Here is a 13,501-nt window from a genome sequence, read left to right on the forward strand (position 1 = left end):
TGACGGGCTGCCTTCCTGTCGTCCTCAAACACAGCCCGCGGACAGTAACCAGCGAGATTAATTGACCATAGAATTCAGGCAAACGCCGCCGTCGGTCGTGCTCGGCTCAACTTCTATGTCTGCCTCGTGCTTCCCCAAAATTGCCCGCGTCGATCAATCGCCACTAAAATTCCTACAGGACAATACCCCAGATCAAAACGACCCCCTGTCGCCCGAGAACCACATCGAAGATGTAGTTGAAGAGCGATCCAAGCCAGCACAAATGCCAACATAGAGGCCACCGACGCTTCTGTCCTTCGGTTGCCACAATGATTATGGAGAGGGCTCGTCCTGCTCCCGGAGGGACTTATCGAGAAAGCTGCATATCTCTTGAACATCCCCATCACAGGCAACCAGACGCCTTTACGGAAGCGCCTTTCGCCGACAAAGCCTGGCGCGAGATGAAACGCGCATCTCATGGTCTGCGCCGAGGGAAAGTCTTGTTGTAAGGCAACGGAGGTGACCAGCGAGAGTAGAATGGCAGGGCTAACCATCATACCATGCCGAAAACAAGGCGAAAAGAAGAAACAGAAAAGAAGCAAAAACAACTAGAACAAAGAAATTCGGAATCGAGGAAGGTATCATAACCTCCGCTTGCCTCGCGTTCGGCCATTTGTTAGCTGAGCAGCTGCCGGGCCTCCAATTCTGCATACAGCCTTACCGCTTCCAAGCTGAATCCCATTGAATACTCGCTGCACTTGGAAGAAGAGTGGGCTTTTACGTCCGACTCAGCGATTCCAATAATTCTTTCCAGTCCTCTCCTGATTCCCGCGAAAGCTTTTCGAATTCCTCTGAAAAAGAGTCAGATATCCAAGCTGTAGCAGCAATGGGCCGACAAGCAGGAAACCACGTACCCTCAGGAGAGCCGTCAAGCGTCAGAGCATGCCAGTTGAAGGATGTCCAGAGCGTCGCTGGACTCGTATCGCCCGTGGTATGGCGGGGGAGATCCCGAGCAATCTCAACTCGGGGATAGGATACGGTAGCTAGCACATATCAGGAATCGGGCTGAGTGGGATTCAGTGACATGAAAGGTAGGACAGACTGTGGGAAAACTGGCGCAATCCGTGATGGAACACCATAGGAAGCTTCTTTAAATGCTGTGCATTCTTCGTCCCAGTCTGCTGCACGGCTGAAGACTTGATGATGTCCCCGAGCTTCGGTTCGATATAGATGAAAGCTTGGTGCGGCTCACCGATTCGTATCTCGGTTTCGGACGATGATGGAATTCCCTTCTCGTTCTTAGTTATGAACTGCGCCTTCGCTTTAGAGAAAGATCTCGTTTGACAGAGTGGTATGACAATGCGCCTCTGGAGGGCAGGTCTTGAAAGATGAGTGTGAACGTGTGATCGCATCGCGCTGAGCAAGTGGAATCGAGCGTTGAGGAAAGTTTACGGCGCAATGCTGACCGAAATGACGATGGACACTCGCTGGTTACGTAACCACAGCTGGTGTACTATTACCATTCGGCCACTGTCGATGAAACCGCACGTCTGCCTCAGTTGATCCGACTCGCATCAGGGTCAAAAAAAGTACCAGGCATCTAAGGCCATGACCTTTTGGCCGCACTATGTATCGCATCAGACAGATGAAGTTGGGCTCGTGCAGCGCCGTTGCGCACAATCCCTTGCCTTCACTATTTACCTAGCCCTTTGGTCGAGGTCATGGATAAGAGAAAGGGGCTGGCGACGCATAAATTCGGCTGTCAAGATCGCGCAGGCATACGTAGCTCCCGGGCTTTGTCCAATCGAATGGGATAAGGCATGAACTGACAGCCTATGGAGACTGCCGCGCCAGCTGGGTAGGGCCAGCAAAGCGGCGGTCAATCAAGGCCGACTGTGGGACGATTTCGTGTCCCGTGTATGTGGCGAGAGCTTCGTGGTAAATTTTCTACCTTAACCAAGGGCTGAAACTGCCAGCGTTGACGGCAAGTCGCCCGCGTCGGTTTGAAGACAATTGCCGGGACGACATGTTGAACCGACGTATAGTCCATTGGACGTTGATCATCTCCACCGCAGGCATCATTAGACTCAGAGTCAAATTGACGACACCGATCACGGTATCTATAAGTCCGCCCTGAGTGCCGGACGCAACACAGGGACTTGTGGCGTTCATCGGCCAAACCGCAACGAGATGCAGTGCCGGGTACGAGGCCGGTGTTTGAGCCGATCGTCGTTCAGCCACGAGCATACAGAGCGGACTGCAATTGAGGCCTTAGTATTGTGTGGTCGACATCTTCGTGCATGATTCGTTTTCCAAGTGCGAGACAAAATGTCTCTGGCAAACTTCTCCATCCGCCTGGCTGTTGTCGCGACTTGCTTTACCGCTGTCTGTAGTGACGGCCTTCGAGAGTACTGCCCAAGACTCCAATACGGCAACGCGTCTGTCGCAACCGCTCTGAATTGGACCCTCAGAGGAATACATCTCCCGAGTTCCACGAAGATGCCTTCCTTGGCGTTCCGTTTGCGCAGCCACCAGCCGGCAACCTGCGACTGAGGCATTCCGAATCTCTGGTTGCCGCCTGGAGCTATGTTCGAGATGCAAAGAGCAGAGCGGTAGCTACGTGAGTTACGCATGATTTGCCAAATAACCGACCACGGGTCAAGGTGCGAGGCAGAATCTACAGTGGCGTGCACAACACTGACGCCCTTGACATACTACTTGACCTTGGCTTACTTTCGGCCATTGGGCGTCTCGCCTGGCTATGATGTACCCATCTTCGACTGGATTCATGGTAGCGACTGAACGGCTGGCGGCGTTACTGACTCTTGATACAACATCTGATATCTCGTCAACTCGTCGGTGGCCATCGACAAGCCCTTTTTCGCTGTCTATCAACTGTAGGCTGGGTTGACCGTTGCGGAACAGTCAGCGGGCAAGTTTAGCGTTGGCCATCATCTCGTCGGCTTTGACGAGAAGTTTGAGGCTGCCATCATGCAGAGAGGCACAGCGCTTGGTCTTGGCCATACGTTAACCTCCGGCCCGGTCACTATCTTGTAGTACTCACCATCAGTCAACATGATTGACCAGCTCAACTCCACTTACCAGCCCATCTACGACAATGCCATCAACACAGGTGGCTGCTTTCTTGCAGAGATATATTGCAATGCTTGCGCGAAGCTCCGTTCGAGAAGCTTCGAGAGGCTTTTGCCCCATTCGTGATGACCCTGACATTTGATGGCGGGCTTCTCTCTCGACTCCTTTCCGAGTCCATCTGTACCCCGATGCTCCGGCTCTCGGTTTTCCCTTTGTGACGAGTTCGAAGCGATTCGCCCAGCAAGGCTACCAGTACAAGCGTGGAACAGCCCTAGTGGGAGATCAGGACATGCACAGCGGCTGCTGCTTGACGACTGAGTACCATGCATCCCTCCCCATGGAAAGGAGGAATGTATCCCCCCCCCATGGAAAGGAGGAATGTATCCCCCCCCCATGGAAAGGAGGAATGCCGTGTATCCGTATCGATTCGACAGGGAACTTAGGACAACAAGCTCGAGTTGATTGCTTCCGAGGAGCCTGTCGCTGCGACACACCATGTGGTAATCTGCTTCGTATTCAACTCGATCCGGTTGTCAGCCGCAAGGAAGGAAGTTGTTTCGGACCGTGTCCGAATTGTCAAAAGCTGGCTGAAGTCATGGTACGGTCGTGAAACTTTTTCGTCCATCATCTTGATCCCAATCACGATGTCGGTCGACGCAGTGTGGTCTGGCCTGGCTACGGATATCAGCAGGAGAATGTGGTGTTCAAGGCAGCAGGAAAACACATTGAGAGGGATACCTGGAGGGGCAAGCAGTTGAATACTGGGCTGGCATCTGGGGTGTGTTGAAGATGTGAGCGGCGTGCTCGTTGGGATCGGTTGCCTGCTCCAAGATGTGGTGGTCACTAGATAGAAGGCGACGTTTGCCAGAAGAAGGTGCCTAGCTACACCGTGCCTGCCTAAGAAGTTCAGGCCTGGCCTACCTGTGCCGTGGCTGAACAGGAAGGGAGTGGCTGAACGGCATCGAGGCCGGCCCCACACGGCGAATAGCAAGCCGAGGTGCGACCTCCAACCGGGATTCCGGAGCGGCCTGACCAACGAGCCCCGATACTACTGATGACTTTTCAGCTATAAAATATCCCTGTATAAGAAAATTCATTATGGACGGTCATGCATCTGAATCATGGTGAAATTATGTCATTTGAATGTCAGTGTGCCCCTCGCTTCTCCATACCATGGATGAAAGTAGAGTAAGATGGCCAGGGGCTGCTATTACATCCCTCTTCATCGACCCATTCCTTGCCTTGAGCGCTCCGTTGGCTTATAGAGTAGATTGACCGCATCATAAAGAGGTATCAACTCCTCAGTACACGTACAAGTTGATCGCGCCGGGATCCCGCTCCCTCAGCTTCTTGTTTTGGTGCTGGAGTGAGATCCGCATAGCCCACGCGCAAATAATAACTCCAAAGGAGAAACCGATGCTTGCAAGCATTGCAGTCAAGTATCGGGGTTCGTCTTTACTTGGCCACAAGTAAGGTGTATAGACGCTGGCCAGATTACCCATGGTATTGCACATGGCGATGGCGACGGCCTTCTTCTCGTCCGTCTGGCCAACGACACTGGCCGTCCAACCGAGTATGATGTTATTTACCCCGTAAGTAAACGTTACGAAGATGAAGATGCCCACCATGCGTGCGGGCACGTTGAGGGTGGCGACGGAGAGGGCGAAACCAGCAATGGCGAGTAGCTTGCTGACAGTCGTGTGCCACGTGCGCTCGTTGTAACGGCCAGACGACCAGGACACGGCGACGCTCATGCCGCCTGCAAGGAGGTAGGGGGGGCACGTGAGAGCTAGGGTGACAGTCTTGTTGTAGCCCAGAGTCTCAATGACAGTAGGGAGGAAGTTCTGAGGTGATGCATGTCAGTTTTGCTTTCAAGCCAGAAACTTGGTAGACCCACCTTGAAACCATTGGCTGACAGATGGAAGTTGTCCATAAGACAGAAGACCCAGACCCGCCAGTCCGAGGCGGCCTCGCGGAGACCAGTCCAAACGCTGGTGCCCTCGCGACGACCGGTCTGATCTGTGTAGATACGGGCATGAGCAAGCTCGCGCTCCTCCTGGTTCAACCAACGAGTCTTGAGAGGGCTGTCGGGCAAGGTGAAGAATGCAAGGATAGCGACAAGGATCGACAGAGCGCCCTGGATGATGAAGACCCTGTTCGCGGCGACATTAGCCATTGGTCTCCTGACGTGGGGTGTCCCGCATTCTATTTCTTTGAACATACCATTGCCAGCCAGCGAGGCCCTGCTTGCCGTCAAGGTTGAAGATGGCGGCAGCGATGAGTCCGGAGAAAGAACTAGCCAGCATGTTGCCCGTGTAGAAGATGGCCATGCGAGTGGCAATCTCCTTGCGGGTATAGAACATGCTGATCATGTAGAGAGCGCCAGGGTAGAACTGCGACAGTTAGACAAGGCGCCATCGGATGCATCATTGTGAAAACATACAGGTGCCTCTGTGATGCCGAGGAGGAAGCGGCAGACGAGCATAGTCTCATAGTTGTGAGCCTTGTAGGTAAGAAGACTGGTGATGGACCAAGCCATGCAGAAACCTAGTATCGTTAGTCCTCGATATTCACTTCTCCGTTCGTAAAGGCTACCTACCTGACATGTACCAAGACGGGCGCACACGGTTGAGGATCATGTTGGAGGGAATTTGACCACACAGATAGCTTGATCAATTAGTCATGCTTCCTGTGGTTATTCGAGTGATATGCGAAGGTGCTTACCCAACAAACAGGATGGAGACGCAGGTGTTGTACTGTGTTCCGACGAGACCAAGATCATCTTCAAGATCATTCAGTCGTCCGTTGATCATGGCATTGCGGTCAAGCTGGATTGCCTCTATTAGCATATGACTCCAGATCATGAGATGTGGTATCCGTGTTGCCCCAGCTGCGACTACCTGGCACGAAATATTGGGTTGCGAAACTGTCGACTTAGATACGAGAGACCAGACTTACGAAGTTGAAGAAGTACATGAGCCAAAGAATGGGCTGAAGTTGTCAGCCACAGAAACTCCCAAAGACAGAAGGATACACACCAGCATGAAGCGGTCGAGCTTCTTCACAAGCGCAATCTCCCTGGGATCTGTCTTCTTGTGCGAGCCGAACTGGTCGAGCTCTTCCTTGCCGCCCTTCTCGAAAACGCCATCATCATTGGACGCCTCGACATGGGAGATGTGATTCTTCTCGTCGCCAGCGCCAGTAGTCGATGCTGGTTTGGCAGACATGTTGAAAAGCCTCTAGCGTGTGTTTGGCCTGGTTCTGTTGTCCAAACTTGTGGTGGTTGCAGTGATCGTCAACCCTGTGGCTGCTGACTCGAAGGTGAAGCTGCTGGATCTCGGAACCCAGGGTGACGTCTCTGGATGGGTTTATACTTGCATCTTGACAGATGAACGCCAGATCTAACCACCTGTTTCCAGGAGATGGAGGTGTGCTGAAACGACTCAACAGCTGGGGGACCAGCCTTTTCCGACCATGCCAGTTTGCGGGGAAGCTGGGGCAGATAGTATGGGGGAGGGGGTGTGGGGGCCTCTACTGCAACAAGGACAAGGGCTGACCATGCACTGACCTTTCATTCCACCAACCTCGATGCAGTGCCGACCGGAAGTGGTGTGAGCGCCGTGTCGGATAAACCAGATTCGTGATGATGGTGCATGTAATCTACTTTTCCGGCCACGTTACTTTCCCGAACCCTGCCGTCACGGATCGGCAGAGGCAAGTCAACGCGCGGGGGCGTTGAGGGGAGGTTGGAGAAGGAGAACCTCAAAGGATCATGCCCAGGCCGTATTGACGGCACGCGATGCCACGGCATGCCAACGGAAGCTCATCGGCATCCCGGCAGGTCTCCTATTGGACGCCATCAACAAATTCGGGGCATGAGGGGTTCGAGCTTGAGCTTATAGCTATGTCGAAGCCAGCAAGGCTCAGCTTCGCGTGGGTGTGAGAGGCGCGCCATAGCTTACCCCCTTTTCGGTCTTGATCACAAAGGTTCCCAAGCAACAATGACAGACACCAGCTTCTTCAGCGACGGCCAGGCTCTCGTGGTTGACAGCCTGCAAGGGCTGGTCGATGTCAGCCCCGAGCTCGTCTTCAACAAGACAATCAAGAGTACAGGCCAACCCCGTCCCATGGCAGTCCCTTGCCATCACACCCTGCTAACCTTGAGTCAGCCATCTCGAATGCACACCACGACCCCTCCAATCACGTTACTCTCATTTCCGGTGGAGGTGCTGGCCACGAGCCGGCCCATGCAGCCTTTGTTGGTCGCGGCCTGCTCAGCGCTGCTGTCTCAGGCAACATTTTTGCCTCTCCGTCTGTTTCCCAAATCGTCGAAGCTATCCGCACAGTTGGTGGCAGCGCGGGCACAATCCTGATCGTGAAGAACTACACTGGTGACATCTTCCACTTCCACCTTGCAGCCGAGAAGGCCAGAGCTCGATGGGGCCACAGGGTTGAGGTCCTGGTGGTTGGGGATGATGTGGCGGTGGGGCGCCAACGCAGCGGCAAGGTTGGCCGACGAGGCCTGGCGGGCACAGTCCTTGTCCACAAGGTTCTTGGGTCCTTGTCTGCTCAGGGCAAGTCGATCGACGAGCTGTTGAGCGTCGGCAAGCAGATTGTGGATGGTCTCGTAACCTGTGGTGTGTCCCAGGGACACGTTCACATCCCTGGTACCGCCGTCGATGCTGATGCCGCAAATGTCAAGGTCGAACTGGGCATGGGTATTCACAATGAACCCGGATGCCAGGTTCTCGACTCGAAGCCCAGTCTCGACAGCCTGTTGAACAGTATGCTCGACTTGCTGCTCAAGACCGACGATACTGATCGGGCGTTCGTCAATTTCGATGATGCCAAGAGCTCCGTGCTTCTCGTGAATAATTTGGGAGGCACGTCACAGCTCGAATTGAGCGCAATCACACGCCACACGGTTCAGAAGCTCAGTATGTCGACCTCCTTGGCTAAAGAGTTTCCGAGCATGGCTGACACACCTGCGCAGATTCCCGGGGCATTCAACCAACACGCATCTTGTCCGGTACCTTGATGACGAGCTTGGATGCATCGGGCTTCAGTGTTACCATCCTCAAGGCCACAGACGAAATCATCGCCAGCCTCGACTCTCCGACAACGGCTATCGGATGGCCTCAAACGTACTCGGCTTTCAAGCCATACACTGGCGAGCGTGTTCTCGAGTCCGCCTCTGAGAAGTCGTCAGACCACACTTCCAAGGCCTCTGGCCCAAAGTGTATGCCCAGCTCCTTCATCTTGACATGACACCAGCTGACGACAACCCACAGTGATTCCTCAAGCATTCAACTCCTCGGTCACACAAGCCTGCCAGGCCCTCCTCGCTGCCGAACCTCAAATCACACATGACGATCGTATTGTCGGAGACGGCGACTGCGGCGCGACGCTATCCCGCGGCGCAAATGCTGTGCTCAAGGTCCTCTCCGAGAACCCCGTCACAGAGTCGACCACGGCAGGCGCTGCTGTGATGTCGATTGCTCACGCAATTGAAGAGAGCATGGACGGTACATCTGGTGCCCTGTACGAGCTCTTCTTCACCGCTTTTGCCGCGGCTTTGCAAAATTCCTCCGGCGAGACTGTTAGCACAGAAGTTTGGAGTCAAGCCGCTGGCAGCGCCCTCGAGCGGCTCCAGGCCATGACGCCTGCGAGAGTAGGCGATCGCACAGTGATGGATGCTCTGATTCCCTTCATCGATACCCTGCAAAAGGAAGGCGACTTGACGAAGGCGGTGGAGGCTGCTAGAACGGGCCGTGATAGTACTAAGGGTATGGAGGCGAGTCTTGGTAGGGCAGTCTATGTTGCCGGTGAGAACTGGGGCAAGGTACCTGACCCTGGTGCTGAGGGCATCGTTGCTATTGTTGAGGGCATTGCCAAGTTGGCTTCATAAGACGGGCAGTAGGCGCGCCTTCCTTCACTCTTCAAAATCTTAGACAGAATCATGGTGGAGGCCAAACGGGAGGAAACCAATAACAGAGGTCCGACTCGAACCGAGATTTGCAGGAGAAAAAACCCCAGGAAAGCAAAGCTGAGGTTCCTGGGTACTTTGAGAGCTAGGGGGACCGGAATCGACAGATGATGAGAGCTATCATTTTCTATCCTACAATTCAACCAGAGCTTTCTGTGTACCGTTTGCTACCTGCTTCGGGAACTCAACTAAAAAAAAGCTGTTGTTCAGGCCTAATTGCGGCAACGCCGACACATCATTCTGTGGCAGACTTGACACTCGTGAATGAAGACCCTCATTTCCTCTTCGCACACCTCGCACCTGTGGCGTCCATGTACGAACATCCAGTTGTGAACGACGCACTCGTGATTCACCCGTAAATGATTAGCCCGCGCCACGACAGCCGCGATGTCAGCGCGTCCACGCCTGTTGACTTGATGCCGGGCAGTGTCAAAAAGTCGATATTCGTCCCAGGTTGGACACTTGCAGATTTTCCACACCTCTCCACAAGAGTAACAGAATTCGGCACCACAGTGGCAGGCTGGGACAGATTGATTAGCAATGAGCAGGCATCGGTTTGACAGGACCTACTGATGTGATTGCAGCCCTGTATAAGATCCGTGGGCCTTCCGCAGAGGTTGCAGCGCATCCACCCGTTCGTCTTGCACAGTCGCAGAAACGCAGCGTCTTCATTGTCAGCGGAACATTCGTCATCGTGCATCGCCTGTTTGCAGGATGCACAAGTGGTTTGTTCGCACTTGGGGCAGTGCGCAACGTTGCCGTCATGGGTATCAGACGGGATGAATGCAGAGCAAGTCTTGACATGGCAATAAACTCTGTTTGGGGTTTGGAACTCCACCTTCTTTGCTTCAAAGTCAGCAAGAAGCTCATCGGACAGGATGTGGCGGCTCGGTTCAAGCGCGATTGGCACTCCGCAACACTTGGGTGGGAAGCTCTTCTCGCACTTGATCGACATCGCGACCATCTCCGATAGACAAATGCCACAATAGCGGTGATGGCAGGGGCCTTGAGATAAGTCGCTTAGTCTGAATGCTTGGTTGCAGCTGACGCAAGCCTCGTAAGGCTCCTTGGTATCCGTGTTGAGAGGCTTGCTTTGATCAAAGGACTTGCTGTTTGGCTCCTGCGGGTGTGCGCCTTCGGAATCCGTGGCTCCTTCCTGATGCTTTTGCAAGTCGACTGCGTTGGGCTCCGCGGGTTCTTCAGCCGAGACATTCTGATCGTCCTCGGCAGTGACATCCTCAAGCGACACGAGCGCCTCGGAATGACCAGCCTCGGCAACGCCAGCATCGACTTGTTCCGTACAGTCGACTGCGTTGGGCTCTGCGGGTTCTTCAGCCGAGACATTTTGATCGTCCTCAGCAGTGACATCCTCAAGCGACACGAGCGCCTCAGAATGACCAGCCTCGGCAACGCCAGCATCGACTTGTTCCGTACAGTCGACTGCAAGGGGTCCCTCGGCAATTGGCTCCTCAGGCAATGCAAGCGCCTCGTTCTGGCCAGCCACAGCAACATCGATACCGACCAAGTGCTCAGCATACTGGCGATCGGCAAGAACGGTGTCGACCTGCTCTGCGACGTCGACTGCAAGGGGCTCTTGGGCAATTGGCTCCTCAAATTCGCCTACCATAGCAACACCGGTTTCGACAAGACGCTGAGCATACTGGCGATCGGCAAGGACAGCGTCAAGGGCCTGTAGCTCGCGTGCTTGTGGAGCTCTTGAGGGATCATCTTGGTCCATGTTGCTGATATCATCGCGAAGAAACTGTACAACCAGCTCAAGCGATTCATTGTCCATACCAGAGATGTCCATGGCTCAAGTTTGGAACGGCGGTGTTGAAATTGTCTTCCGTGTCGGATCTCGGCAAGAGCGAAGTGAGAAGTGTTCTGAGACAAAGCCATATCAGTAAGATATGGTACAGGTTCTACAAGGAAGTTCACCTTGTAGAGTGACGGATGACATTACCTCAAGCGGTGGTAAGTGCGATCAAGACAGAGTTGAGCTGTAAACACGGCCAGGGATGCGTATGGAACAAACCCAAAGAAAGGGTAGGACAACTTCACAGTCGACGAGATGGAAGCGTCAAGTGTTCTTGCAATCTAATGTCTGCGAGCATAAGACCAGAGGCGTGGAAAGGACGACGACCAGGACCCTATATCGGTGCTCAAGGAAAGAAGGAGGTGTAGGAAAGAAGGAAGTGTAGGGGAGAAATTTGTGTTGGGAACTCCGGTTAGGGAAGAGGAAGGGAGGCTGAAATTCGTTAGCCTCCGTTCAGAGAAAGAGGCAGATTTCGCAATACTTACCAAAAGTTGAAATCGTTCCTGCCTGAACTTGTTGCGTGCGTGGTCCAGATCTTAGGCAGCCTTCAGGCCCAAAGTATAGAAGAGGGTGGAGAAACGTTGCTCAGCTGAGGAGGCAACAGTCGACAGAACATGATAAACAGAAGAAAGACGGTCGTCTCGCAAGAGAATGGTGGGGAGAGGGGAAGAGTGGTAAAGAAGGGGTATTTTGTTGTTGTTGAAAAGAATCCGGCACGGCACACTTGCGTGTGTACGCCTCCGTACTGGCAACTCGAAGGGTGCGATCTTTCCGTGCAAAGATCAGGTAAGCTCCGGACGATTTGTGATCCAAACATGTGCGAAGGACCAAGCCCTACCTCAGGCTTTTCTTGAGAGTTGGCGATTTACAGAGAGGGCGGAGTTGTAGAAGGGCGGACTGATGGAAATAGGAGAGAGGAGTTTACCATCCTATCCCGCGACATAGAGGCAGAAGTGTTTTCCAATGGATCCCATTCGTCTAACAAAAGAGATGGGTCTATGGTGAACACGCGTATCGAAGTGATGGATGTCGTTCCGGATCCATAGCGATATTGTCGTCGGGGGTTCTGGTATGAGGAGGGGGGAGTTGAAAACCGAGGACCAAGACAAGGCAGCGACAAGTAACCGTCGGTGAAGATCTCCGCCTGTGCCATGCAATGGTAGGAATGACCAAAGACATTCAATTACCAAGGGCAAACAGGATAGGTTCAAGGTAGATTGTGATCGAAACATTGGCAAAGGATCACCTCCTACCAGGGACCGTTCTTCGCCGGGCCCATCGGTTTCAAGGGGAGCGCGAAGAAGAGAATCGAATTATGTGGAGAGAAGAGAGGCAAGATATAAGATGCAAGAACAATGAAACTTCAGGTCTAGGTCTAGGCATACGGCATGGGTAGAGCCAAAAATCAGGCAGCAAACTTTCAGGTAGTTGCCCCACAAACCTACCTATTCACGTAAGGCAAGGCACCAAGGTGTTAGGTCTCAGTGATTAAGACACATGATCTGCTAATGCCATTTGCCCGGCAATGAATGATTCCTACAGAGACTTCTCTTCATCTGCCATCTGTCCCAGGATGTCGCTCCACTCCTCCCAGACGCCTTGAGCCAGCGTACCTTTCAGTGGCAGCCTGCCGCCCTTCAGGTGACCGAAGCCCAGGACCTTGAAGATGGCCTCACGAATTCCCAAAATTCCGTTCTTGACGATGAACTCTTCTGCTGAAGAGACCTTCCACTGCAGACGGCGGACCTCCTCCTGCGTCTTCTCGTCTGCAGGACGCTGGGAAGCCAGCTTGAAGAGCTTCGTGATGGTCTTGGGGTAGATAGCAGCAAGGCCATCAATAACACCAGCAGCATTGAAGACAACAATGGGACCGAGCTGCTGGCCAAAGCCGGAGTAGACGCGGAACTTGCTATGATCAATCTTGGGGTGAAGTGACACCTGCACGTGGTGTGAGACGTTGCCGTGGGACCTGTTCCATATTAGTCAACTTCTCAAAATACAAGACAATAAATCTTACATCTTGCATCCAACAATCTTGGGGTGTGCTGCCAGCTTGGCGTACGTGTCTATGCTGACCACGAGGTTGTTGGTAACGCCGGGGTAGTTGTATCTGCTCATGTCAGTGTCCACCTCGCATAAGCTCACTCACAGCAGACTCACATCAGGATGGGCAGAGGGCTCTTGTCAGCGACCAAGGTGTACCACTCGACGAGGTTGTCTTGGCTGGCAGCACCGCCAAAGTAACCCGGCGCAAGCACCAGACCCCACTGCGCGCCTGCCTTGGCGGAATCGTGCAGCCATTCGAGAGTCTCGTCGACGCTGTTGACAAGGACACCCGCCATGATGGGGTAATCCTTGTAACCCGCCTCGTCGAGACCCTTGCGAACCCCAGAGATCATGTCCACACGCTCTTGCCGAGACATGTGAATCGCCTCTCCGGTTGAGCCCATCAGCACGAGACCTGTGATGCCAGACTTGGCGAGATGGACGCTGTGAGCGACCTGCTGAGGGACATCGATGGCAGGTTGCAGGCTGGAAGAGTCTGCGCTCTCCTTGAAGAACGTGGGGACCGGCACAAATACGCCATCTGGAGGAGTAGTGTTCGCCATTGTGCGAGAGCTTGTTTG

The 13,501-nt window shown here is 53.6% G+C and overlaps 5 protein-coding genes across 5 annotated transcripts; 1 reads left to right on the forward strand and 4 right to left on the reverse strand.

Moving 5' to 3' along the window:
* Positions 1-756: 756 nt before the first annotated feature.
* Positions 757-1,118, reverse strand: D7B24_001824 (uncharacterized protein; the record flags this gene model as incomplete). The annotated part of the gene is made up of 3 exons (XM_028636043.1): positions 757-830; positions 894-1,022; positions 1,082-1,118. 3 exons carry the CDS (start codon positions 1,116-1,118, stop codon positions 757-759), a joined length of 240 nt encoding a protein of 79 aa, XP_028497805.1.
* A 2,393-nt stretch (positions 1,119-3,511) lies between these two features.
* Positions 3,512-6,299, reverse strand: D7B24_001825 (uncharacterized protein; the record flags this gene model as incomplete). Its single annotated transcript, XM_028636044.1, has 11 exons — positions 3,512-3,743; positions 3,994-4,138; positions 4,287-4,321; positions 4,387-4,916; positions 4,970-5,225; positions 5,296-5,465; positions 5,516-5,619; positions 5,672-5,739; positions 5,797-5,900; positions 6,031-6,063; positions 6,111-6,299. The coding sequence occupies 11 exons, from the start codon at positions 6,297-6,299 to the stop codon at positions 3,512-3,514; spliced, it is 1,866 nt and encodes a 621-aa protein (XP_028497806.1).
* Positions 6,300-7,073: 774 nt separating this feature from the next.
* On the forward strand, positions 7,074-8,980 carry D7B24_001826 (uncharacterized protein; the record flags this gene model as incomplete). The annotated part of the gene is made up of 4 exons (XM_028636045.1): positions 7,074-7,179; positions 7,242-8,009; positions 8,066-8,311; positions 8,364-8,980. 4 exons carry the CDS (start codon positions 7,074-7,076, stop codon positions 8,978-8,980), a joined length of 1,737 nt encoding a protein of 578 aa, XP_028497807.1.
* A 644-nt stretch (positions 8,981-9,624) lies between these two features.
* D7B24_001827 (uncharacterized protein) lies at positions 9,625-10,868 on the reverse strand (the record flags this gene model as incomplete). The annotated part of the gene is made up of 2 exons (XM_028636046.1): positions 9,625-9,724; positions 9,979-10,868. 2 exons carry the CDS (start codon positions 10,866-10,868, stop codon positions 9,625-9,627), a joined length of 990 nt encoding a protein of 329 aa, XP_028497808.1.
* A 1,542-nt stretch (positions 10,869-12,410) lies between these two features.
* D7B24_001828 (uncharacterized protein) lies at positions 12,411-13,483 on the reverse strand (the record flags this gene model as incomplete). The annotated part of the gene is made up of 3 exons (XM_028636047.1): positions 12,411-12,843; positions 12,892-12,984; positions 13,035-13,483. 3 exons carry the CDS (start codon positions 13,481-13,483, stop codon positions 12,411-12,413), a joined length of 975 nt encoding a protein of 324 aa, XP_028497809.1.
* Positions 13,484-13,501: the final 18 nt, after the last annotated feature.

The sequence above is a fragment of the Verticillium nonalfalfae genome (genome assembly GCF_003724135.2).
Source record: "Verticillium nonalfalfae strain VnAa140/NRRL 66861 chromosome Unknown scaffold_14, whole genome shotgun sequence".
Lineage (NCBI taxonomy): Eukaryota > Fungi > Ascomycota > Sordariomycetes > Glomerellales > Plectosphaerellaceae > Verticillium > Verticillium nonalfalfae.